The 25051-nt window shown below is 43.1% G+C and overlaps 2 protein-coding genes and 1 long non-coding RNA gene across 5 annotated transcripts in view; 2 read left to right on the forward strand and 1 right to left on the reverse strand.

Moving 5' to 3' along the window:
• Positions 1-17530, forward strand: part of LOC111963150 (rho guanine nucleotide exchange factor 10) — an 87770-nt gene extending 70240 nt beyond the window's left edge. For all 3 annotated transcript variants that reach the window (XM_023986388.2, XM_023986389.2, XM_070443328.1), the window contains 4 exons: positions 1772-1946; positions 12618-12740; positions 13202-13756; positions 13891-17530. In XM_023986388.2, coding sequence (XP_023842156.1) covers positions 1772-1946; positions 12618-12740; positions 13202-13716 — 813 coding nt within the window. In that variant the 3' untranslated portion in view covers positions 13717-13756; positions 13891-17530. The remainder of the gene's footprint in view (positions 1-1771; positions 1947-12617; positions 12741-13201; positions 13757-13890) is intronic.
• Positions 17531-19625: 2095 nt separating this feature from the next.
• LOC111963153 (kelch repeat and BTB domain-containing protein 11-like) lies at positions 19626-24243 on the forward strand. The gene is made up of 2 exons (XM_023986390.2): positions 19626-20284; positions 21086-24243. Exon 2 carries the CDS (start codon positions 21200-21202, stop codon positions 23357-23359), a length of 2160 nt encoding a protein of 719 aa, XP_023842158.1. The 5' UTR covers positions 19626-20284; positions 21086-21199; the 3' UTR covers positions 23360-24243.
• On the reverse strand, positions 24066-24384 carry LOC139027656 (uncharacterized). Its single transcript, XR_011479771.1, has 3 exons — positions 24352-24384; positions 24201-24275; positions 24066-24136 (listed from the first exon to the last, which is right to left on the reverse strand). It is a non-coding gene; the product is annotated as an uncharacterized lncRNA (long non-coding RNA).
• Between the last annotated feature and the right edge of the window lie 667 nt (positions 24385-25051).

The raw sequence follows: 25051 nt of genomic DNA on the forward strand, positions 1-25051 counted from the left end.
TTATTTTGTCCACAGCTCATTGGAGTTTCCTGCTGCGGTTGCATAGATGTGGGTGTTGGTGCATTCATCACATTTTCTGGGCATGCTTCACATTTCTGTTCTGATATTCTACCATCCCACACCATGCATCTGCTCTGCTCGGTCTCTCTAGGGCATCGCTGGTTCTGGTAGCTTTACTCTTAAAGATACAGTGCTATCTACTGTTGATGTGGATATGTTGCTCTCTGCTATTAACTGTGAAACCACCAAATGAGGTGTGGTTGGATTAGAGCCTTAGACATTAGAATATAGAACGTGGCCGGAGGGCATGTCACGTCTAGTTATGTATTTCTAGGTTACTAATTCTGTCCCAATCTCTGTCATATCACCTGCGCTTGGCTCTGGCTTAATTGCGTTAGAGAGGTATAGAGGAACCTGGGAGGGGTCTCTCGCTCCCTCTCTCCAGGCCCGGAGCGTTTGTTGTTCTCTGTCCGTCCTGGAGTCGCAGTCCGGGTCACAAGCACCTGCTGTCCGTCCTGGAATAACATCCCTCCTCCCCTCTGATACACAGTGACTCATAATCCAGTTAGTGTAATTCGGTTCATTACAGGACCACCTGCCTTTCTCCCCGAAGGCTTACACCCTGGCACCTACATGGGGAGAAATGGAGAGAAATGGGGAGAAAGAGCGGCAGGCAAAAAGGAACGAGTGGGAGAGACTGAGGTGAAGAGGAAGGAGAGAGACTGGTAGAGAAATGTGGACGGAGAGACAAAAGGAGGGGGAAAGGGAGAGGAGGATAGAGGGGTCATCTGGGAGGTTCAAATGTATGTAGGTTCAGTGACACAATACCTGATCTCGTTGTTAATACTGGAACCCTGCTGTGAGGCCTGTGAGACTGTCCTTGGCCAAGTAGAGTTTCCCTTCGTTAACAGGGATGAGGGAGATTCCATGCCACTCAGCTGATGGCTGTACAGTAGTTCCTCCCAGGTACTAGGCTGAGAAAATTGCAGGGAAATTACTTAAAAACAACTAAATCCACAATTGATATTCTTTCTGACTGATAGCAGTAGAACTGAGGCACAGAGTAGTCCATATTGGGTAAGCTGAAATGCCCTCAGTCATATTTGGCTTTGTAATTAGAGAAATAAAATCAAGGCAAGTTTATATCAAATTGTGGATCTATGAGAAGCAGACAGGACTTTCCTCATAGCTCATATTTTGAGTAAAGCTGATGTTGCTATTGTGCTCAGCACTACCTACAACAGTCGTGCAAGTCAAAACACAACTACCACCTCTCTAATGTTTACTATTATGTCAGCTGGAGTAACGTAGTCCATCTTGTTTGGTTTCTCAAAATAATCCCTAGCCGTAACAGTAATATTATCTCCACTGTGTAAACTCTACCATTACTAGGATGTGGACAAGGCTCAGCCTCTTAGCAGGCTTACTGTCAGTGTGTCGGTGTGTTGTCACAGCTTAGACAGTACAGTGCAGATGATCTGTCTGTCTCCACCCTCTGAAATCACTTGGACAGCTGTATTGTACCATAAGACTACTCCTCAGTGACTCAGTGATGTGTAAATATACTGGCATGCTAAATACAACCATGTAAAAGGCATTTCCTGTGTGAGATTGTTGAAGAGACATGATTCTTCCTGATTGGTGGCTAAGTTAGTAGGGTTTTCTCCCACTACTCTGAAAACAGACAACGTATTTGAAGAACTGAGCAATGAGTCATTGGGCTGTGCAGTATAACATCCTTTCTTCCCGTCTTCCTCTCTCCCCCTGTCAGAGGCAGTTGGAGGCCCACCAGGAGGAAGGCATGGTTGTATCCCACATGGTGGTGGCTGGAGTGGGTATCTGGTTAGCCTTCAGCTCTGGGTCCACCCTCAGACTGTTCCACACGGAGACCCTGGAGCCTCTACAGGACATCAACGTCGCTACGCCTGTACACAACATACTGGCTGGTAACGATATCGTTGTCACAATTGTCACTTGTATGCAACAACAGCACTTTCTGGCATGGTATTCAACACATGGTATGAACATCTTTGCTGCTGATACAAGACACTCTAGTATAGTATAGGTCCTGCAAACTCATTTTTCTCTAATACAGTAGAACACAGGAGGCTGCTGAGTGGAGGACGGCTTATAATAATCGCTGGAATGGAGTGAATGGAATGGTATCAAACACATAGAAACCATGTGTTTGAGTTAAATTCCATTGCGTTCCAGCCATTACCATGAGCCTGTCCTCCCCAATTTAAGGTGCCACCAACCTCCTGTGCAATAGAACACAATTTCCACATAGCAAAGCCACTCTCCACAGCTTAACCACACACTCAAAGGTGAACCTTACCTTTAGGATGTCAGTATACAGTTACATTGCTGTGCCAACCCTCAGCCTGCAGTACTGTGATTTATGGGTAATGCTGTGGTCTTATCAACTATGATTGCACAAACCACCAACACCCATGTCTTTGTTCTCTCTGTGTGTCCTGTAAGCCAAGTCACTCAATGACTGGATCCTGGGAATGAACCGTTTATTTCTCAGCGAGAGCAGAGTAGTCGTCTCAAAGTAGAAGTGGATCGCTTTTGACAGTCAGTCGTCAGGTAGTCGTGTACTTGGTGGGTTTTCCCCCAAATATACCCTCCGCTTTTATCCGATGGTGCGGGTCTTTGTCATGATAAACGCAGTTTCAAAGGGCTGCCTCACACAGTGCCTGTCTGTAATTAGATGACATCACAGTCAGGTGTGTCCTCTGTGGTTGTGTTGTGACAGGTTGGTTGTTTCGGTCCTCTTCAAAGAGTCCCGGGGTAGAGAGAAACCTGAGAACCTCTCATTCTGGTCCTTTATTGAACCACCAAACATTTACCATTCATCCTTAACCCAACATCATCCCATTCTCTACTAGGTTTTGTTTGGGGTGTGGGTGAGGGTAGCATACAAGTTTCAAGCCCCAATCTTGCAAAAATCTTGCTTGAGAAGAGGACTGTCTGGGAGTGGGTGGGGAGGGGAAAATTGAAAAATAGCTGTTATTGGCAGAGTGTTTTGGAACTCTCTTAGTTATTGGTCTATTAACCAATTTACTGCATGGTGATGTCACCATGGAAAGCCAAAACTCCAAACCTGCTCATTAGAAGGTCCTGTGTAGATTGTATTTTCAACCAGCAACTACCAGGAAATAACACTTTTACAATGTTAGTTTCATCAACTGTTGTACAATATGATATAAAACACTGGAAAACATAATTTTGACTGCAGTGGGCCTTTAAACTTTGTAGTTTGTAAGTTTACAACTAATTTAAAGCTGTTACAGATGTAGGGCAGACTATATGCTTATCAGTAGGTAGAGATGTCTTCGTATCCGGTCACACAGAGAGGAGTAGGATAGTCATAGATCAAGTTAGCTCAGTTCGTGGAACACTTTGCAAGACTGTTTAGTCATGAATGGCGAGTACAGATCAGTCAGACTGTGTAAAGCTCCTTTGGGTTGTATAAAGGTTCCCAGTACACAGTAATCTGTGTTATTTCCCCAGCGCTGGGTCTGAGTTTGGTTAATACCCTTTGGATCCAGAATCGGATTTAGCTCAAGCTTCCTCGATTTGCACCTCGATTTACATTGGTTCCGCACCCTCTTCTTTCAATAATAACTGTAGAAAATAAGACATTTCAAATACAAGCTAGATTTTATGCTAGATTCTGGGGTGTAAATTGTATGTTTTATACTAATACAATATTGCTCAGAGAAAGAGGTTTTGTTTAACAAGTAATACTCTTTTTCTCAAAGGTCAGGGTCAAATGATATGATCTTTGTTTGACCCTCTGCGACTTTTCTCACTCATCATTATTCATGATTTATTCATGATTATCCTTAATCATGGTAGCATCCACATGCATGTAGATGTGTTTAGGAACATATTATATTCTTATTTACAATAAAAGTGACTCCAAAATGACACAATACATTATTTACCATTTATTTCTTTAGGGCACAAAATAATCTGAAACGCAACCAAAATTAATTGCAAATGCATCCAACAAGTTTGTACAGTCATAAGCTTGATGTAGTCCTTGTGTGCTAGGAATATGGGAACAAATACTAAACTTTTTACTATTTTATTAGAATCTTTAGGGGTGTCAATCATTTTGACCCCTACCTTTGACCCCAAAAAATAGTATTACTTTTAAACAAAATCTCTCTCTCTCTCCTGATCAATTGTATTATTATAAAATAATATAATTTACAATTTTTTGGGAGCATTAATATAGCTCAGTATTTTAATTATTTATTTTATACAGTCATTATTGCTCATGTTTATCAGGGGTGTCAATAATTTCAACCTCCACTGAATATATAGTGTATTTAGTTACCTTCTCTGTTGCTACATCAATTGCTGTTACCATAGTAACAAACTGATTGCTACAGAGTCCTGTAACTTGGCGAAATCATACGTTGTTTGTTGTTTCAGTATGACAAGTTTGATTTGTCCTTTTATAGTAGTGAAGCTCGCCTCAAACAGCTTAGCGACGGCCAGATGGCAGTCAGAAAGACGAGCAGCAGACCAGAGAGGATCTCCATCAAAGCCAGCTGTGTTGTGAATAGTAATCTGTTGTCAGAGCTCTGTGTCCTACATCAGTCTAGAGGACTAGTCATAATCTTTCTCTCCTATATGTGGCTGCTCTTTAATATTGCTACAACAGCTCGGCTGGTTTGATCTGAGTTTTTGGGGCTTGATCCTGTATATTGTCAGTTTCAGCTGCTAGTCCTCTGTCATCAGCTGTACTGTAGGAACGTCAGCCGTACTATAAGGGTTGCTCTGCGTTTTGAGAGGTTCCTTTTGTGATGTTGTCATGAAGTGTTTATTGTCCACAGTTCCTCACCTCTGAAGTTGTAAAGTATTTTGAAGATGCCGTCCAGTCGACTGTTTTTGAGCTCAAGTTTGAATTCATTATTTTAAACTTGACTCTGCTGTGGAGTGTTTTATATAGTGACAGCTGCTGTGGCTCTGAATCAGTCGGTTTGTGTGTGTGTGTGTGTGTGTGTGTGTGTCACCAGTAATGACTAACCTAGAGTAACATATTGGTCTTCTTTTAAAAGCATAATAAACAGTGCTATCGTTAGCTGAGTTCTGCCCATTGTTTATAAGCCCTAGACTGTGTGTACATAGTTGAGTATTTTAGTGGCCTCATCCATTATTACCATAAGGTTTTGTGTACCCTATAAAATATTTACTTTCAAAGAGAGATTAGACACAAAGAAGTACACCATATGGGAGTTAGATAATATTTGATAACCAATTTAAGCAGTTTCATGTAATATATTGCATTAGAGTAAGGGACAATATCATGGCTTCAAGTTGCACAGCAAAACTTGTGTTAAATCTTGGCATATGTCCCATCGTGCATGGTTTACTTGCATATAGTGCTCCAGTATTTGATTATGCAATCGAATCAAGGCTTGCATAAACCTAAGGGTCTCTTAGGGATCACTTTGTGGTGGTTTGTGGGAAAGCAAGAGTACACTTTCATTCAGTACAGCATGCTTTCAATATCCAGTCAGTAACTAACCCTACCCTACACCTACCCTTCTGGGAAACTCAGCCCAACACCAATCTTGAGGTTGAGCAAGGGTTTTCAACACAGATGTGAATGATAAAGCCAGTCTGGAATAATTTAAGACTCCTTGGTACCATTAACTAATAAGAGACATCAACCACAGAGTCTCTCCGAAGGACCTCAGACCTCAGACCAGCGACTTGAAAGACTTCTTCCTCTAGGCCAAGCAGGGTCTCTTACGGTCTGTGTGTATCACCAAAGAGCTGACTTCCTCCGATAACAGCACTGTGTTAATGCCCTATCTACAGTATCTCTCTGTCATGGGACTCTGTTTTCCACCCTTAAAGTGGAACAGCCAACTGAACCAACCCCCACTGTACCGCTTTGCCAGTTCTCTTCAACCATGGTTTGAACTGGTGGCCTGCACTGGCTAAACATCTGAATGTGATTTGTCAGGGCAAGTTCAGATTTCTCTCCGTGGAGGGAGTTGTATTGTATGCCCCTACAAGCCTGGATTTGGCTCCTGGTCCGGGCTTTTCCACAATCTTCCACCCAGGTACTTATTCTTCAGTTGTTGGCAGCTGCTCCTAGATTGATTGACTAGGCTTGAGAACGTATTGGATCTGCAGAGCCTGCTAACTCGAACCGTAGTGTCATTCAAGCCTTTTGGAACTTCACTGGGCCATGGTGGGCGTGGTAGGGGCCCGAACGATCAATACCTGTTGAGAGTGAAGGGTGATGGATGCTTGTTGATGTAGAACTGGAGGGTTTTATTTCAGACTAAAGATGGAACTCCGGATGCACCCGTACACACTGTGTGAACAAACAACAGGAACCAAGACAGACTAACTACACACTATTTGTGTATTTACAGGGTTTCAGAAGTCTAGCAGAGAGCGGTAAGACGATGTGTGTTATGTGAACTAGTTTCCTCAGCAGTTTAGAGAAGTTGCAGACCTTTAGTTTGGCTTGTTTTAGGAAACACAGGTTCAGACAGGGGTTTTTAGTTGGGAGGGTGACGTCACCAAATATCTGGAGGGATTTCACGGTTGCTGGCATAGAATGGAGTGTTAAATGTCCTCCGTGCTCCAGGTGAGGTTGTCCTTCTCATGCTCGTTCATGTTGGAACGATCCCTCGTAAATCCTTTGATTGCACTGAGGAATTCCACAGAACCGGTATTTCAGAGAACTGTGGTCTCTGAGTGTAATTAGGTTATAGCTGTTTTCATTTGAATTTCACAATGATTGCTCAAATGCCCATGCTTTGGTGATTCTTTTACAATACCTCCTCTGCCCTTCCTTAACCCTTTACAGTGTTTGGTTTGGTCAATTTCGATTTGGGAAAATCTCCCAGAAACCACGCTCGATATATGGTTTGTTTCTTCATTGTGTATTTGTTACCCTAGAAGACAAGTCTGTCGTGAGTGCAGGAGAGGAGGTTCTGTATCACTGGCTTTGTTCGGCCTGACCTAAATACACAGCCATGCGGACACTAATGGGGACAAACATGTGGAGGACAGGAAACAACACCTCCAGACCCTTCATTACCGCACTAGCTCTGGGACGGTCTTTCACCTCTCAGCATAGTCACCCAGCGGCCTGGACACGGCCTGGACACAGGAAGAGATTGTAGGGTTGAAGCCTCTGTCTCTGGTCCCAGATTTTGGCCTGCTATGAACCATCTCTCTAATGAGATGGGATCAGTGTTTAAAATCTAACCCACCCCCTACTAGGGCAGTTATGGTGACCATATTACCGCCACACCGGAAGTCACAAGTAACTAGGCTTTTCCAAGCTCTGATGCTGATGGTCATCAGTAGCCTACCGAACTTGCTAACTGCCTCAGCACTCTTGTTGTCTCTCTAATCACTTTGCCATCAATGCAAATGTACTCCAATCAAATCCAACACGTCATGAGAGCCCATGAGCTCATGTTGCTCAACATTTCTACTGGCTATGTAATTGCGTGAGAAACTAGAGTTTTGATGGCCTTTTAAAAATAGGAGGATCCCGTCAGCTTTCTATACGCTAGGTCTACTATATTTATTCATCAACTTTCTTAATATTATGCACATTGCTTTGCTTTACAACAGCCTACCTGGCTGGCATGAAAATAAACCACGGGGAAAAGTGTCCTCCACTCGCTATTTAAGTGCATTAAATGACATGTATTTTTCCCCTGCCCCTGTTCAGAGATAACGGTCAATTCTAAATCAAAACTAATTTCCCACATATTATTTAGTATATGTAAAGACAATATTAGTTGCGTTCCCCATAGGCCTATATGTTTTGATGAGGTTTGTATCACAACTAAAGTGGCCAAATAACCTCTCAAAATTAAGCACATTAATACGCTTTACAACTAATGTAGAGCCTAACTGGCATACAAGGCGGCGCATGAGTTTCAAGTTTGGGGAAGATAATTTTCACCATTTTAAAAATGCACCTTTTATAATAAAGCATTAAATGCATAATAGCATTTGTGGTAACTTTTGAGGTGTTTTCCCGCTAATTGATTGTATTTTGGAACTTACTGCCATGTGCGCATTACTGTGCTTATAATGTGAAGAAATAGCCTATTCATTTATCAACGTTTTAAGCTAAAAGTTCTGATCTGCTGCATCAGCCTCATTACTTTTAAATGGTTCTTTGATGCGAGTGGTCCAGTTCATTTGAGATCTATCGCATCCCACAATTGTCCCAGACTATGTTTGGAATAATTATTTATCGCACAGGACAAGTTAACCAATAGAATAGGTCAACTTATGTACTATGGGGTATAGTAGATTGACATAATTATAAAGCTAGTGCTTTTACTGTTCGTTAGGCCTACTCATCTTGTTGGCTGACGAAAAGTAAATGTGGACAGTTATAATATGAAGGATGCGCACAGTTGCGTCCCTGATGTCTGTCTTCATTTGTAGCCTACTTCTTAGCTGAGATGGATGCCTGTGAGAAGAACCCGATCACATGACGGGCATTGGCTAATAAGAATTGAGATATCTTGAGAGAGCCATGTGAGTTAGAGGCGCTTCGGAACACGCAGCGGGGAGAAGGGAATTATAATGAATATACTCAGCCCAGGGACACAATGGCCACTGGCCGCAAAAGGCATGGATGTTTTTAGGGGGCATTACAGCCACACTAGGGGGATGCCGCCGGGAAATTCAAGGCATTATCAAGTGCTTGTCCAATTCTGAATGAGAGACTGATGAAGTGTGTACAGCCTGCGCAAGGAACAAAGCAGAGCTCATGCCTTTCATGCAACTTTTTTCAAATCATCATTAGTTGCATCATTTAGCCTCAGTGTGTATTAAAACTCAAACATATAGCCCAGCGTTTTGTAGAACAACTAAAGTAGTATAAATAACTCTAAATGAAGCATATAGGAGTGCCTGTTTCCTGGTTAACCGCTCAACACAGAAAAGCTGCATGTGCGCACTCCCTCCAGAAATCGTTTGTAGAAAACATCCTTTCTATTTTATTCAGCTATGTTCAATTGTATTCTTCATACTATAAAATAATATACAATAATGCAAATCTTGTCTGCTAAATGAACTAGTGTAGCCCACATGGCATTGCCAGATCAAGGCCTAACATAAGGACAACTCAGAGTATGCTATTCTGTTCTTCTGAAATAGACAACATTTTCTTCATATCATGTTTCTTTAGACCGGTCTAAAATATATAATGGATTTATTGTGATGGTGTAGGCCACAGGTGTCAAACTCATTCCACGGGGGGCCGAGTGTCTGCGGGTTTTCGCTCCTCCCTTGTACTTGATTGATGAATTAACATCACTAATTAGTTAGGAACTCCCCACACCTGGTTGTCTAGGGCTTTATTGAAAGGAAAAACCAAAAACCTGCAGACACTAGGCCCTCCGTGGAATGAGTTTGACACCCCTGGTGTAGGCTATATTACATGGATTTATTTGACTTTTTAAAAGATGTTCCAAAGGTCAACATCAGTGGCTTGGGGGCTATGTGTGGAAGCCAGGAGATGCAAATGTGTTTATGTAAAATAACGGTCAATTACCAGGAGGCTGACAGTTATTTGCTTGACAATCACCGGCTGACAAAATGTCATGACCGCCACAGCCTTACCCCCTATCCCCCTGCTAGTATAGTGTACCGTCGTGGCCAAAAGTTTTGAGAATGACACAAATATTAATTTTCTCAGTCTGCTGCCTCAGTTTGTATGATGGCAATTTGCATATACTCCAGAATGTTATGAAGAGTGATCAGATGAATTGCAATTAATTGCAAAGTCCCTCTTTGCCATGCAAATGAACTGAATCCCCCAAAAACATTTCCACTGCATTTCAGCCCTGCCACAAAAGGACCAGCTGACATCGTGTCAGTGATTCTCTCGTTAACCTCTCTAGGGTACGTGAGACAGTAGCGTCCCACCTCTTCAACAGCCAGTGGAACTGCAGGGCGCCAAATTCAAAACAACAGAAATCCCATAATAAAAATTACTCAAACATACATGTATTTTACACRATTTTAAAGATACACTTGTTGTAAATCCAGCCATGTCCAATTTCAAAAAGGCTTTACYACGAAAGCAAACCAAARGATTATGTTAGGTGAGTGCCTATTCACAGAATAACACAGCCATTTTTCCAGCCAAAGAGAGGATTCACAAAAAGCAGAAATATAGATAAAATGAATCACTAACCTTTGATGATCTTCATCAGATGACACTCATAGGACTTCATGTTACACAATACATGTATGTTTTGTTTGGTAAAGTTCATATTTATATCCAAAAATCTGAGTTTACATTGGRGCCTTACGTTCAGAAGTTCCAAAACATCCTTTGATTTTGCAGAGAGCCACATCAATTTACAGGAATACTCATAATAAACATTGCTAAAAGATACAACTGTTATGCATTTGCCTTCAGAAGTGCGATGGAACAGACCTCGCTCTCACGTGAACACGCATGGTCAGGGCATGTTCAGGTCATGATAGACCTTACTCGTTCCTCTCTCCTTCGGCCCCACATCACAGTAGAGGCATCAGACAAGGCTCTAACGGCTGTTGACATCTAGTGGAAGCCTTAGGAAGTGCAACATTACCAATATCCCACTGTATCTTCAATTGGAGCTGAGTTGAAAATCGACCAACCTCAGATTTCCCACTTCCTGGTTGGATATTTTTCTCCCCAGACCTTAATCCCATTGAGAACTTGTGGTCAATCCTCAAGAGGCGGGTGGACAAACAAATTCTGACAAACTCCAAGCATTGATTATGCAAGAATGTGCTGCCATCAGTCAGGATGTGGCCCAGAAGTTAATTGACAGCATGCCAGGGCAGATTGCAGAGGTCTTGAAAAAGAAGGGTCAACACTGCAAATATTGACTCTTTGCATCAACTTAATGTCAATAAAATGTCAATAAAAGCCTTTGACACTTATGAAATGCTTGTAATTATACTTCAGTATTCCATAGTAACTTCTGACCAAAATATCTGAAGACACTGAAGCAGCAAACTTTGTGGAAATTAATATTTGTGTCATTCTCAAAACTTTTGGCCACGACTGTACTATAGGCCTAATGTTTTCTATCTGCACCCCCTGCCTTGCTAGTGGAATATCAGGGTGGACTGTAGGCCTAATGTTTTCTATCTGCACCCCCTGCCTGCTAGTGGAAATATCAGGGTGGACACTGTAGGCCTAATGTTTTCTATCTGCACCCCCTGCCTTGCTAGTGGAATATCAGGGTGGACTGTAGGCCTAATGTTTTCTATCTGCACCCCCTACTGTAATCCAGCGTGCTAGTTGTGGGGGATAAGTGCAGATCAAAGTAGACGTCTGGTGTGGGATCAGGAACAGGCCTGGGCTGTGTTGATGCTGGTCCCGGTTTATTTTGGTTTGGGCTATGGGTGGGGAACTTCAAATATTATGAAAGGAGGAAGTCAAGAAATGCACCCCTGTGTGTGTGTTTCTGGTAACCGTGGACCCTCATTGTAAGCACATGTGCAGCGATGGGTTTTGCTGCTCTGTTCTGTGCTGGGTGGGTAGTTTAGTGACTGACCGGCTGACCGGCTGGTACTGTAGACTCAGGACTGATGTTCTTCAGAGGGGTGAACTCTGGGGGTCGGGCAGATGGATCAGCGGATGATTTGGCCAAGTCCCTGGGGGGGGGTTGTTATGGGAGGGAGGTGACTCGAGCTGCAGTGTATAATGGGTAGTTCCACTCACAACTGGAGCCTTAACAGGCTCTCTCAAACAGAGTCATACCTGTCTYTATTGATTGTTTTGTCGAAATGCATTTGCACATTTGTCTGTTCACTCTTTGTAGTGCTGCTTGTTCCCATGGTAAAGTTAATATGTAAATGAGTGCCAAGTTCCACATAATAAGTCACTAAACATTGTTCGTCAGAAGACACAATTTATCACCGTCCTCTGAAAGGTGCATTTAGCTTAACAATTACTGTGTTTACAGTACAAAGTGACATTTCATACTGAATTGATTTGTGACTGAGGGGGGAGGACAGGACACACGTAGTCCTTTCTGTCCCAGCATGCTCCAGGCTTTCTGAATAGAACCACAGTTGCTTGTTTAATTACCACATTACGGTTCACTCATTCTCTTATACTTTTTTGTTTTGTTTGTGTGACTCAAAGCGGACTATAATCGAATAGTGAAAAGTTTTTCATTTTTTATTCCTGCTTCTCTTTCGGTTGCCCGGGAGACCATTGGCTGTTAAGCGTTATTGCCCTAGTAACCTCCCCACACACTAAGCAGAAATACCTCCCTCCTTTCAACTGTACTCTACCTCAGCTCACTGGAAGTGGCCAATAGAGTTCTTTTTAATTTCTATGAGACAATCTCCTACTGTGTTATGGTGTGAGGTCAAACTGCTTGACTCCAGAAATCGTTCTTGAAGGTCAACTATTACCTATTTAAATATCAACATTTTTTTCTCATAATTTGACAAAACCATATGGTCAGAACATTTTGTGCAATACTACAGCCCACTGGATTACTGCTTTCTACAACTTCTTCCAGAATGTAATTAATATTCTGCAGATTCAGGTTATGAAGATGTGTATTTTCTGGCCATAGGAAACCAGAGGGTCTCTGTGAGCAGTCTGCTGGTATGTCATGGTCTGCTGCTGGTGGGGACCAACCTGGGGGTGACAGTGGCCCTCTCTGTCCCTAGACTACAGGGCATCCCCAAGGTCACAGGTGGGTGCATCTTCATCTGAAGATTATTCCAGATTATCAAAACATCCCAATGAGGATTTCTATGGCAATCCATCCATTTGGTGTCATAGTTTTGGGGTTAAAGAGGGGATTTGGGAAGGGGTGCTTTAAGGTCTTTGATAGCCAGTAGTATGTCATTGTAAATGGAGCAAAACATGGGTTAATGGGCCTCAGTCATTATCCTTCAGGACCCAGCCCTGCCTGGTTAGTTTAGTGTAGCCTTTCTCACAATGATACTGTCTCTTAATTGATATAATGACTCAAAGCCAATTTCCGTGTGCCTCCGGTCTACAGAATTCTTAATCTCTGGAGGCTTCTGCCAAAAGCAGGCAATTTCAAACATATGTAGTTATTACCAGTATTATCTAGTAATGTTAGCTGTTGATTAGTGCATTTGTATGTGTGTATGGAGTAATGTGTGTCTGGATATTTGGATGTTGTAGGACGGGGCATGGTATCTTTCCATGCCCACCACGGCCCAGTGAAGTTCCTCACCATGGCAGCCGCCGTGTGCAACCGAACCTCAGGCAACTCAGACAGCCCAGGCAGCAGCCCACCCAGCCAGCCAGGGGACACCCAGGACGGGGAGGCCTCCCCACCTCCACCCCCAGGCTCCACACCCAGTCCTGCTGCTACTCAGGGCCGGGGAGTGTGGCTGGGGGAGGCAGGCTGCACCTCCATGGCCCTCCAGGACTCCCTGTCGTCCTCCTGTGGCTCCCTGGCTCTGTCCCAGGGCTCTCTGGAGCATGGGCCTGAGGACGGGGCCATCTATGACCTGGTCAATGACCCAGCCAATCACCAGAGGGGCAGGAGGGTCAAGAAGGTGGACGTCGGCTCTCTGCTTGTGGTGTCGGGGGGGCTGGGTCACCGCAGGGTCAACAGGAAGAGCAAACAGTCCCGCCAGGAGGAGACGGTGTCCACCATTATGGTGTGGCAGATCCCTCTTCTCAACATGTAAGAGACCAGAGACTAAAGACTAACTACCACAGTGCAGCAAGGTGAGTGGGACCATAGTCACTGCAGTAGTCACTAGTGTTAATGGTTTAATAATCACTCATAAGACAATAGTAATAATCCTTTCAAGTCTCCCCATACTCCTCCTCATGCTCTTATTGTCTCTCTTTCTCGTCAGGGTGAAGACTGAGGGTGCTGCAGTTCCTATTGGAAGTCAGTGACACAARTCCAAAGGATGTCCATTGCCATAGTTGTCTGGACTTTGGACTCAGTCAACTCAACCATGTGTCTTAGAATGAAAAATACTTCAGAGGGCATTCCATAAACAGTTTGAAGAGTTTCTTATGGTATCTCCCACCCAAAAACCTATAGCCTTATGTACATGTGAGGCATTCCCATTGGGTCAATGCCAAGGGATCAATACACTATAACCACTTTTTCATGGCACCTGACTTTGCTTACAGCATTCAATACCTGAACCGTTAACACCATGGTGGAAGATGAATCCAGGGAAGAGAACATGAATATGTAGAAAAACCACTGAAATGGCCTTAATGTCATTTTCATAGAGGACCGATGAAATGTTACTTGTCTCAGTTGTTATAACATGGCTAATATATTCTGTTACTTAGACGTTGGGCCAGATCATCAGTGTCGATGGCACAATAATTATATCGGGGCAGATGCGGGTGCAGTATGAAGATGGACACGTCAGAAATTCCCATTTTCCTATGTGGACTGGAAGTTGAGAGAGAAGTTGACTTCATCTCTGTGGCTTTGAACAATGTCTAGTCTGACTCTTCCACTGTTAGGTAAAGGCATATTCTTTGGGGCCAAGGCCCTGATATCATGATCATCTCATTGCGCCAGTCTATGTTCTATGAATTGGGTCTGTTTCTAGATATGCTTGTTTGTTATTGGGTCAGGGAGAGGTCCTTTGCAATGGTGTCCTTATTTCACTGGAACACTAAAGCTGAAAGTTTCCTTATAGTTGGCATCAGGGGGCTATGGAGGGTGAGTGTTTCTGAAAGGTATGATGGGACTTCCTGGCTGGCCAGGTTTCCTGTAGATCCTAAATGGAGGGAGAGTCGCTAACTGTTACCAGATGAAAAGAAGTAGGGGTTGTTACTTGCCCAAATAAACGTTGTCACTAAAGGGTATTTAAAAAAGAAAAAAATTATAAAAAGCTTTATACTTTTGTCACATTTTGTATGTACTTCTGTTGCGTATATTAACAAATCTATAAACAATGTTTTATTCAACAGTTTTATGGATCTTTTCTTTACATACTGTGTCTAGGTTTGTTTTAATCTAGTTTTAATGTATGCACGCTCAGTTTGCTCACCTTATATCAACAGAAAGGAAATACTGGAGGTGCACTAGTTCACATATGCTGCCAGTATGTATAGCCTTGGGTGTTTGGTTCAATGCCAATCTCTAAATTCACCTCTCCACACTGAACATCAAGGGTCTTTCTGTATTGTTTGCATAACTACATGTTGCGAATGCACTAGTTTAGACCTTCAGATGAACACAGGTACTAACTATACCATACAATCAAAGCAACACCAAACAAAAAAACCTGTATGGTTTGTATTTTGAGAAATGACGGAGAAAGACTGCAAGGAAATGGTATACAAGGTTGGGGAGTAACTGATAACTTGTAATCAGTTACATGTAATCTGATGACAAAAAAAACCCCTCATCAGATTACATCTTCTTTTGAAAAAGTAGATTACTTCTTGATTACTTTTAAATTAAAAAAGGACATTTGTGGAAAAACACATTGACACCTTTCTGTTTTCTCAATGACATGCAATTCGGCATTGAAAAAAGGCGCATGTTTTAAGTTTGTTCCACCTGAGCGAGTCTGACAACTATGATGACACACCAAATGTGTTTGATGGATCTTTTTGTCTTCTTATAATGCCTCTTAAAGGAAAATTCCACCCAAAAGCAATCTATTATTTGTTTCATAATTCCATTGTTGACATAATCCCAAAATGTTTTGCTTGTCAGCAATCAAGTTTTCAAAATGTGTAACTTTCAAAATACAGAAATCATCCCCATATGATGCAGTTTTTGGGTGGCGTTTTCCCGTAAGGGGAAAGTAATCTAAAAGCAACAAAGTAATCAGGGTATGTTACTGAGTTTGGCTAATCCTAATGTTACAGATTGCAGTTTTGAACAGGTAACTAGGAAKTGTAATGGATTACATTTAGAAATTAACCTATCCAACCCTGAAATATGTGCCTCAGCAAAAGCTTTGTTAACCTAATCTTCTGGATAATGTGATGCTATCAATTCATGTAAGGACAATCTTTTGCCCGGAGGGTAGTAAGAACTGAGGGTGACGCATTTCCTGAAGATTTCAACATGTACTCTTTCTCTCAGCTGGTCAGGCTCTAATTTGTTTCATGCCGCCCACATAGTGTTACACAATCATGTTGAAATGTATTACTGTATTATCTGTGTTAACGCAAATATATTCTAGAACTTGAAGTTTAGTGTCCCTGCCTTTATCCAAATGATTACCCTTATGCCATATTATTCCAGTAATAGCTTGCTGTAATCTAATGTGCTGTATCATGAACCCAAACATTTCCCACAGGATGTCTCATTTAGCTAATGTGCTGATGACTATTCTGTCTTGAGGGTAAAGACAGTATTTATTAACCAGTGAAGGTATACAGACCAGCAGCACCTCAATAACAAATACTGTATCTAGAGCCCTGCTTTTGGACAATTGTGGCGTGCCTGGATTTGAACCTTTTATTTGAAGTCTTTTCATCAAACTGTCCCCTTTTTTATTTTTATGTCAGATGGTCCAGGACCATCCTCAGACCATTGCTTTAATTTTTGGTGGAATTCTAATTTCTTGATATAATACAGGATAAAACCTTGCTATGTCACGTAATTGCGCAAAAAACAGGGCCCCATCACRACAGAGCAATCCCAGGCTCGTGCCCTGTATGACTGTTGTCATTCATCACACTGGGAGATGGCCTTGACTCACAAACACACTGTTTGTTTTCTRGGATTCTGCATGGTTTCCATGGAGAACTGTCAATGGTCTGTGACAGCATGGCTGTGTGTGTGTGTGATTTCTCTCTTCACGGCGTGTGGATGTGTTGTGTGTGGCATGTCTGCTCCTCAYGATAATACTGCGGGACAATCATGCATTATATTTTGAACGTGGAAGATTTGTTGTGGCTATGGCTTGCTTTTTCTCTGTGTTCATCTGTCCCAGGCAGGAATGCTGCAGTGTAATCCATGGTGCTGATTGTACTCTGGTGCCCTTGTGTTGGCCCAGAGTGGCTCAGCTATTTTTATATCTAAAAGGCCAGTGGTTACGCCATGCAACCTCCAGAGAATGGGAAGATAAGGGTGCTGGATAAAACTGTCTCCGTCTATAACTGGGATACTGATATGAGACACACTGACATGTTATGCTATTTTAACTCCGTGAAGGTAGTGGTTGTTTTGCTGGTTCTTAACTTTTTTTTTTAAATTCTCACAAATGTAAGGGAAGCACTCGTTTGCGAGTATTTTTTTTGCTTTTCCATTTGGGTTGTATTTAGTATGTATGTTTTTTTTTTTTTGTAATCATTTGAGAGACTGGACTGAAGGAGAGGGCGGCTTATTTACAGTGCCATCAAAGTATTCACACCCCTTTTTCCACATTTCGTTGTGTTACAGCCTGAATTTCTAGGTTAAATTGAGATGTGTCACTGGCCCACACACAATACCCCACAATGTCAAAGAGGAATTATGTTTTTAGAAATCTTTACAACTTAATAAAAAATTTAAAGTGGCAATGTCTTGAGTCAATAAGTATTCAACCCCTGTTCTGGCAAGCCTAAATACAGTTGAAGTTTACTTACACTTAGGTTGGAGTCATTAAAACTCGTTTTTCAACCACTCCACACATTTCTTGTTAACAAACTATAGTTTTGGCAAGTCGGTTAGGACATCTACTTTGTGCATGACACAAGTAATTTTTCCAACAATTGTTTACAGAGAGATTATTAAACTTATAATTCACTGTATCACAATTCCAGTGGGTCAGAAGTTTACATACACTATGTTGACTGTGCCTTTTAAACAGCTTGGGAAATTCCAGAAAATGATGTCATGGCTTTAGAAGCTTCTGATAGGCTAATTGACATAATTTGAGTCCATTGGAGGTGTACATGTGGATGTATTTCAAGGCCTACCTTCAAACTCAGTGCCTCTTTGCTTGACATCATGGGAGAATCAAAAGAAATCAGCCAAGACCTCAGAAAAAAAATTGTTGACCTCCACAAGTCTGGTTCATCCTTGGGAGCAATTTCCAAACGCCTGAAGGTACCACGTTCATCTGTACAAACAATAGTATGCAAGTGTAAACACCATGGGACCACACAGCCATCATACCGTTTCTCCCATTATTCTCTGCAGATCCTCTCAAGCTTTGTCAGGTTGGATGGGGAGCATTGCTGCACAGCTATTTTCAGGTCTCTCTGAGATGTTCGATCGGGTTCAAGTCCGGTCTCTGGCTGGGCCACTCAAGATCATTCAGAGACTTGTCCCGAAGCCACTCCTGCATTGTCTTGGCTGTGTGCTTAGGGTCATTGTCTTGTTGGAAAGTGAACCTTCGCCCCAGTCTGAGGTCCTGAGTGCTCTGGAGCAGGTTTTCATGAAGGATCTCTCTGTACTTTTCTCCATTCATCTTTGCCTCAATCCTGACTAGTCTCCCAGTCCCTGCCGCTGAAAAACATCCCCACAGCATGATGCTGCCACCACCATGCTTCACGGTAGGGATGGTGCCAGGTTTCCTCCAGATGTGACACTTGGCATTCAGGCCAAATAGTTCAATCTTGGTTTCATCAGACCAGAGAATCTTGTTTCTCATGGTGTGAGAGTCTTTAGGTGCCTTTTGGCAAACTCCAAGCGGGCTGTCATGCCTTTTACGGAGTGGCTTCTGTCTGGCCACTCTACCATAAAGGCCTGATTTTAGTAGAGTGCTGCAGAGATAGTTGTCCTTCTGGCACTTTCTCCCATCTCCACAGAGGAACGCTGGAGCTCTGTCAGAGTTATCATCGGGTTCTTGGTTACGAACTTCTTCCAWTTAAGAATGATGGAGGCCACTGTGTTCTTGGGGACCTTCAGTGCTGCAGAAATGTTTTGGTGCCCTTCCCCAGATCTATGCCTGACACAATCCTGTCTCGGAGCTCGATGGACAATTCCACCGACCTCACGACTTGGTTTTTGCTCTGACATGCACTGTCAATTGTGGGACCTTATATAGATGTGTGTGTGTACCTTTCCAAATAATTTCCAATAAATATAATTTACCTCAGGTGGACTCCAAGTTGTACAGACATCTCAAGGATGATCAACGGAAACAGGATGCACACGAGCTCAATTTTGAGTTTCATAGCAAAGGTTCTGAATACTTATGTAAATAAGGTCTTTTTTTATATTTTTTTATGCATTTGCAAATATTTCTAAAAACCTGTTTTCGCTTTGTCATGAGGTAGTGTGTGTAGATTGATGAAAAACAAAGATGTAATCAATTTTAGAATAAGTCTAACGTAACAAAATGGGGGGGAAGTCAATGTGTCTGAATACTTTCCAAATGCACTGTAACCCATGGTTTAAAGGGTAGGTTGAAGCAATGTTCTTCCTGTCAAAATATGATCGGATGTAGCGTACCAAGCAGAAGGCGGTAGACGTAGTACATTTTAATGTGGAGACAAGTCTTTATAATTACAATATCCCAATAGGGAAACACAAATGTGTATGTTGTCTAGTGAACAACATATTTATTATTTGGCTTTGCTTTTTAAGTAGGGCCTTTCCTATAAGAGGCTGTAGTAGGGTCTTACAATGACAGGGTCTTATAATGCACGCAAGGGCGCAGATCGCTGAGCTTCCCCCATGACATCTCGGACACAAAAGCGTGTGAAGGAATGTCGCATTTTCCCGGTGGTTTGCCTCCAGCGCGTGGGTGGTGCATGCGCTGAGGGAATATCCGTGTAGAGGGTGTGTGGTCTAGATCAATAACTGTCGGACTGTAGCCAACTGTAAAAAATCTAAACACATTCGGGGCAGCGGAGGGAGAACACTGATCTATGCTGGACTGATTTTAAACTGTGGAGGTGAAATACGACATTTGATGCTCACCGCTCAGCTCGGACGCACTGGAGAGCTGCAGAAGGAATTTACTTGGCAACATATTGGTCGTGGATAGATCATCTGAAAGACTGAGTCCTGGAATGACTGTCTGTATTTTGTTTTAGCCAAGACATCGATGTAGTTACAGTGGACTTTCTCTTATGATTTTTTAAGGAATAACAAAGATCCATTTACTCGGAGATTATTTGTCCWAGTGATAGCCTATATAGCTAAAGGACGTGTAATGAAGGACTTCTTCACATTTACGAAATTATCTCTGAGGGAAAAGAGGTGTCTTGCATTTTTGAGGTTCTCCAATTTTCAGTATTGGGGCTACCTTACATAACTGGGCTTTGTGTGTGTGTGAGACTGATAAACGGTCTGTTGAACTGCGCTGCTACTTCACCAAATACGTAAGTAGTAGGCTATACTATAATAATAATCATCATCATGCTATTTAGGATAAAAGTTTGTATGAGTCGAGATGCATTTCCATCTTTGATGATACCTTAATAGTAAATTTAGCCTTGAATAATTGCTTGCCTTAATTATATTGCGCGCAAATGTGCCAATTTATATTTCTTCACGTTATGATGAATTAATATATATGAATCAATTTCTATAAATGATTGTACTAGTATTTGGTTTCTATTACACAATTTGACAGCGAAATGTGCGCGTGAACGGCTTCCTCTCCCATCATATTCAGGATTTAGCAGTCAACAGTGGCCACTGAGCATGCGCCCTATGTGTCCGTCTCCCACGGGGGCGCGATTAACACAGATTAGAATGATCATCCAATAGGTAGGTCATGTGTGTTAGCAGCGTATAGCAACAATAATTTACTTGTTATTCCATTCACTATGTCTAATATCTTAATAATAGCACTTGAATTCATCTTTTTTTCTGCACACGTGCCAAATGTGCAATTAGACCCGTATAATAATATCTGTAGAATTTAATAATGTTATGTTTTTCAATAGGGTTTAGTCAATTTTGAGAAAACATCAAAGMTACTCTATAAAGCTCTGATGATATGCCGAAGATATGCCAAAATTGGCTCCATGTGTTGCTTGTGGAGTAAGGGCGCCCCTCAGAGTTTAAGTAGCACTGGCAACAATTTAGGTTTTAGTTATTTGAAACATGCCATAGAAGCAGGATMGATTTTCAATGATTTTTGATATATTTCTCTTCTCCCCTAACGTGTCAAAAAGGTTCAAGGGACGAGACCAGCCCAGATCTGGAGGAGTGATTCTAGAAGATTCTGTTGGATTCTCCTCGCTATGATCACTGAGGATCTGGACTACCACTAGCTCTGATCAGACAGGATGAATGACAGACGGAGACCGGGAGGAGGAGTGCACACAGTGGAGGCAGACGTAATCTTCCACCATGCCGTCTGCTCGGACCTCCTCTCCTCCCCCTCGGATGAGGATGGGGGTGTCTGTCCCCTCCCACGGAAGCAGGAGGGGAACACCAATGCTCCAGACCTGGGATTCATACTGGACGACCAGGGATTCTGTCGACAGAGCACACCAGTTACAAAGGAGTACTTGTTGGATGGCGGTACGGTGATTGGGCATCATCACTTTGACCGTCCACAGGGTGATGGATCACACATCTCAAAAACAGATCAGCTTCACATTACTGATCCTTCTCATCAAGCACATACATCTCACATACCCAAGCTTGATGCTGGTAYAGACCAGAACTGTACTCATGGCAGAAACGGTATCAGTGAGGATATGAATGGGGCGAGGGCCAAAGTGCCCTGCAGTGTGGGTCCCTCTCTGTACTTCAAGGGAGAGGCCAGAGAGGAAGCGGAAGGGTCTCTGTCCCTCTACAGAGAGAGCATAGTGGGGAGTCAGTGTCACATCACAAACGTCACCGCCTCCCCGGAGCAGGGGACCTCCGCGCCTGACACTCATTGTATCACCGCGGACAACCAGCCAACCATACAAGAGCTGGAGCGCTTGTTTAGCCACAGCTCTGGCACAGAATATGACACATTGTATGGACAGTCAGGGCTTGAGTCGAACCAAGGACACAGGGGCAGTAGTGGCCATGGTGGCGTCAGTAACACAACGCCTAAAGAGGAGCCGGATTTAGTGATTGAAGTCGGTGGCCAGAAAATCAGTGTTCACAAGTCTGTTCTGGCAGAGAAGAGTGACTATTTCAAGGCTCGTCAGTCGAGAGACATCCTGAAAGTGAAAGGGCTGAAGTACAAGACCCTGACCATCCTGATAGACTATATCTACACCTCTCAGATGAATGTGCACAAGGACAATGTGGTAGAGGTGATCACAGGAGCTAAGATCTTACAGATCCCATGTGCCCTCCAGGCTGCTATGGATACCATCTCAGAGCAGGTCACAGCAGAGAACTGCTACGAGATTCTAACTATCGCCAAGAAGCAACGACTCAACGAACTGAAGGAGACGGCCTATCGCTTCATGAGTGACAATTTCCTCCAGATCCTGCGGGACCAAACGGTGTATGGACATCTGACTGGGTCGGAGAGGGATCTGGTCCTGAAGAAGAGAATGGAGGGGAAGAGGTCCCTGATGGTCGCTGAGATCAACGATGTGTTCGACCMCGTCGGGAGCCGACCTCAGAGTCGGTGTAACAGTCGACCGCAGAGCCCTCTGTCRGTGGCATCCTTCGAGGAGAACCACATGATTTACTACTTCAACGAGGCAGCCAATGACTGGAGACCTCTGACTCTGATGCCGGAGGACATTAACACTAAGGGCTGTGGGATCTGCACCTTGTACAACTACCTGTTTGTGGCCGGTGGGATAAAGGGATATGGGGATAAGGGCAAGGTCTCAGACAAGGTGTTCTGTTACAACCCCATCACTAACCGCTGGAGCGAGGTTCGGCCGCTCAACCAGGCTCGGTCGCAGCTCAAGCTAGTGTCTATGGAGGGTAACTTGTACGCCATAGGAGGGGAGTGTTTGTTCACAGTGGAAAAGTATGATCCTCGGACTGACAGATGGACCACAGTGGCTCCCTTACCCAAAGGGGCGTTTGCAGTGGCCCATGAAGCTACCACATGTAACGGAGAGCTCTATGTTTCTGGAGGGTCTCTGTTCTACCGTCTCCTAAAATACGACCCCAAGAGGGACGAGTGGCAGGAGTGCCCCTACAACAACAGCAGGAAGAAGTCAACCGACATGGTGGCTCTGAAAAGCTTCATCTACAGGTTTGACGTGAACCGCGACCAGGGGGTCAATGTGTTCAGGTATAACACTATAGTGAAAATGTGGCACGACTGTGTGTCACAGCGACAGGGCAGCCCTTTGCCGTTCCGGTGTGTCGTCATCGGAAATTGCATCTATTGTGTGAACAAGACTCAGATTCTGCAGTTTGTAGTGGAGGAGGACGGCTCTTACTTTGTAGAGGAACCTCTGAGGCCACCACTGGAAGCTAAGGGCATACTGTTCCCTTTCATCCTCAGTCTGCCTGACAAGACTCATGTGATATGACCGTGTACCAATGACGCTACATTACAGAAGCCCGTCAATAGAATATAGTGGACCTTTAAAATATAGTGAAAATGTTTCAATGTCAGCTTTACTTCCCCTCCCTGTCCACCCTGTCCAGTTTACCTGCTCGTAATGGAATGTGTTGTCTTTGCATGGTCAGTGACAGTATCTACAGGACAAGCCTTAACAAGGATGACTTTAACATGGTGAATGAGTGCAACCAGAAATGCATCTGACTGTAAATAATGAGATAATGACAGGTGCAGATGTTTTTTGGTGTATTCCCCTGTGTTCAGTTTGTATTGTGCATTTTTGTTTTAGCAGATAGTTAGAATAGATATTGTTTTTAATTCTGTTGGCTGGCTGGTCGCTTTTAGACAAAAATCTCCCATCAGAGGTGGAATTGTCTGAGTGCAGGGGCAGTTAAAGTATGTTCTGACAGAACTTGCCAGCTATGTCAATCTAAATGAAACAAGCAAACACATAAGCAGCTTCATCTGGTACAGTACAAGGCCTGCTACTGTGGTGATGTATGCTCTGTAACATGGCTCTATGAAGAAACGGTGGGGAGGGGAAATAACATTCACACAGCACCAAGGCCCGATATCAGAACTGCCTTTGACATTACTTCACAAGGCCATTGAACAGAAGGAGGAAATTAGCCACATACTGTATATATTCTACAATAATGCTATTCTACCATTATAGATTATCAAGGGATAATGTTGAAGAGCACAATGCACTTATTAGTGAATTAGGTTCAAAACCAGTACCCACCTGTTCATTCAGAACTGTTCATTTAGAACCAGTACCCACCTGTTCATTCAGAACCAGTACCCACCTGTTCATTCAGAACCAGTACCCACCTATTCATTCAGAACCAGTACCCACCTATTCATTCAGAACCAGTACCCACCTATTCCTTCAGAAACCAGTACCCACCTGATTCATTCAGAACCAGTACCCACCTATTCATTCAGACCAGTACCCACCTATTCATTCAGAACCAGTACCCACCTGTTCATCTCAGAACCAGTACCCACCTATTCATTCAGAACCAGTACCCACCTATTCATTCAGAACCAGTACCCCATTCATTTCAGAACCAGTACCCACCTGTTCATTTCAGAACCAGTACCCACCTGTTCATTCAGAACCAGTACCCACCTATTCATTCAGAACCAGTACCCACCTATTCATTCAGAACAAGTACCCACCTGTTCATTCAGAACCAGTACCCACCTGTTCATCCTCAGAACCAGTACCCACCTGTTCATTCAGAACCAGTACCCACCTGTTCATTCAGAACCAGTACCCACCTGTTCATTCAGAACCAATAACCAGCCTTGCAAGTTTCGTCAAAGACAACACTCTACATACAGTTGAGTTTCAATACACTACATACATTGTTTTGTGGTGGACATGAATCCGAAGGTGAATTCTTGCAGCACAAGAAGAGGTGTTTTTGACCGATCTTTGGGATCGTGTTAGGTTACTAGGTTTGTTTGAAATGGGTCTTAGGTGTGCAAAGATGTTTACAGAATACAGGATTGAGTCCATATAGATATGAGGGACAATTCTTACTGCACACTGTTCACTCTTAGGGGCCTGGTCCTTGACTATCACATTTGCCAAAGACAAAATAGTCTGGTATTGTCTCATATAGTCTGATAATAACACAGCAAACCCTTT

The sequence above is a fragment of the Salvelinus sp. IW2-2015 genome, linkage group LG4q.2, assembly GCF_002910315.2.
Source record: "Salvelinus sp. IW2-2015 linkage group LG4q.2, ASM291031v2, whole genome shotgun sequence".
In the NCBI taxonomy this organism is placed as follows: domain Eukaryota; kingdom Metazoa; phylum Chordata; class Actinopteri; order Salmoniformes; family Salmonidae; genus Salvelinus; species Salvelinus sp. IW2-2015.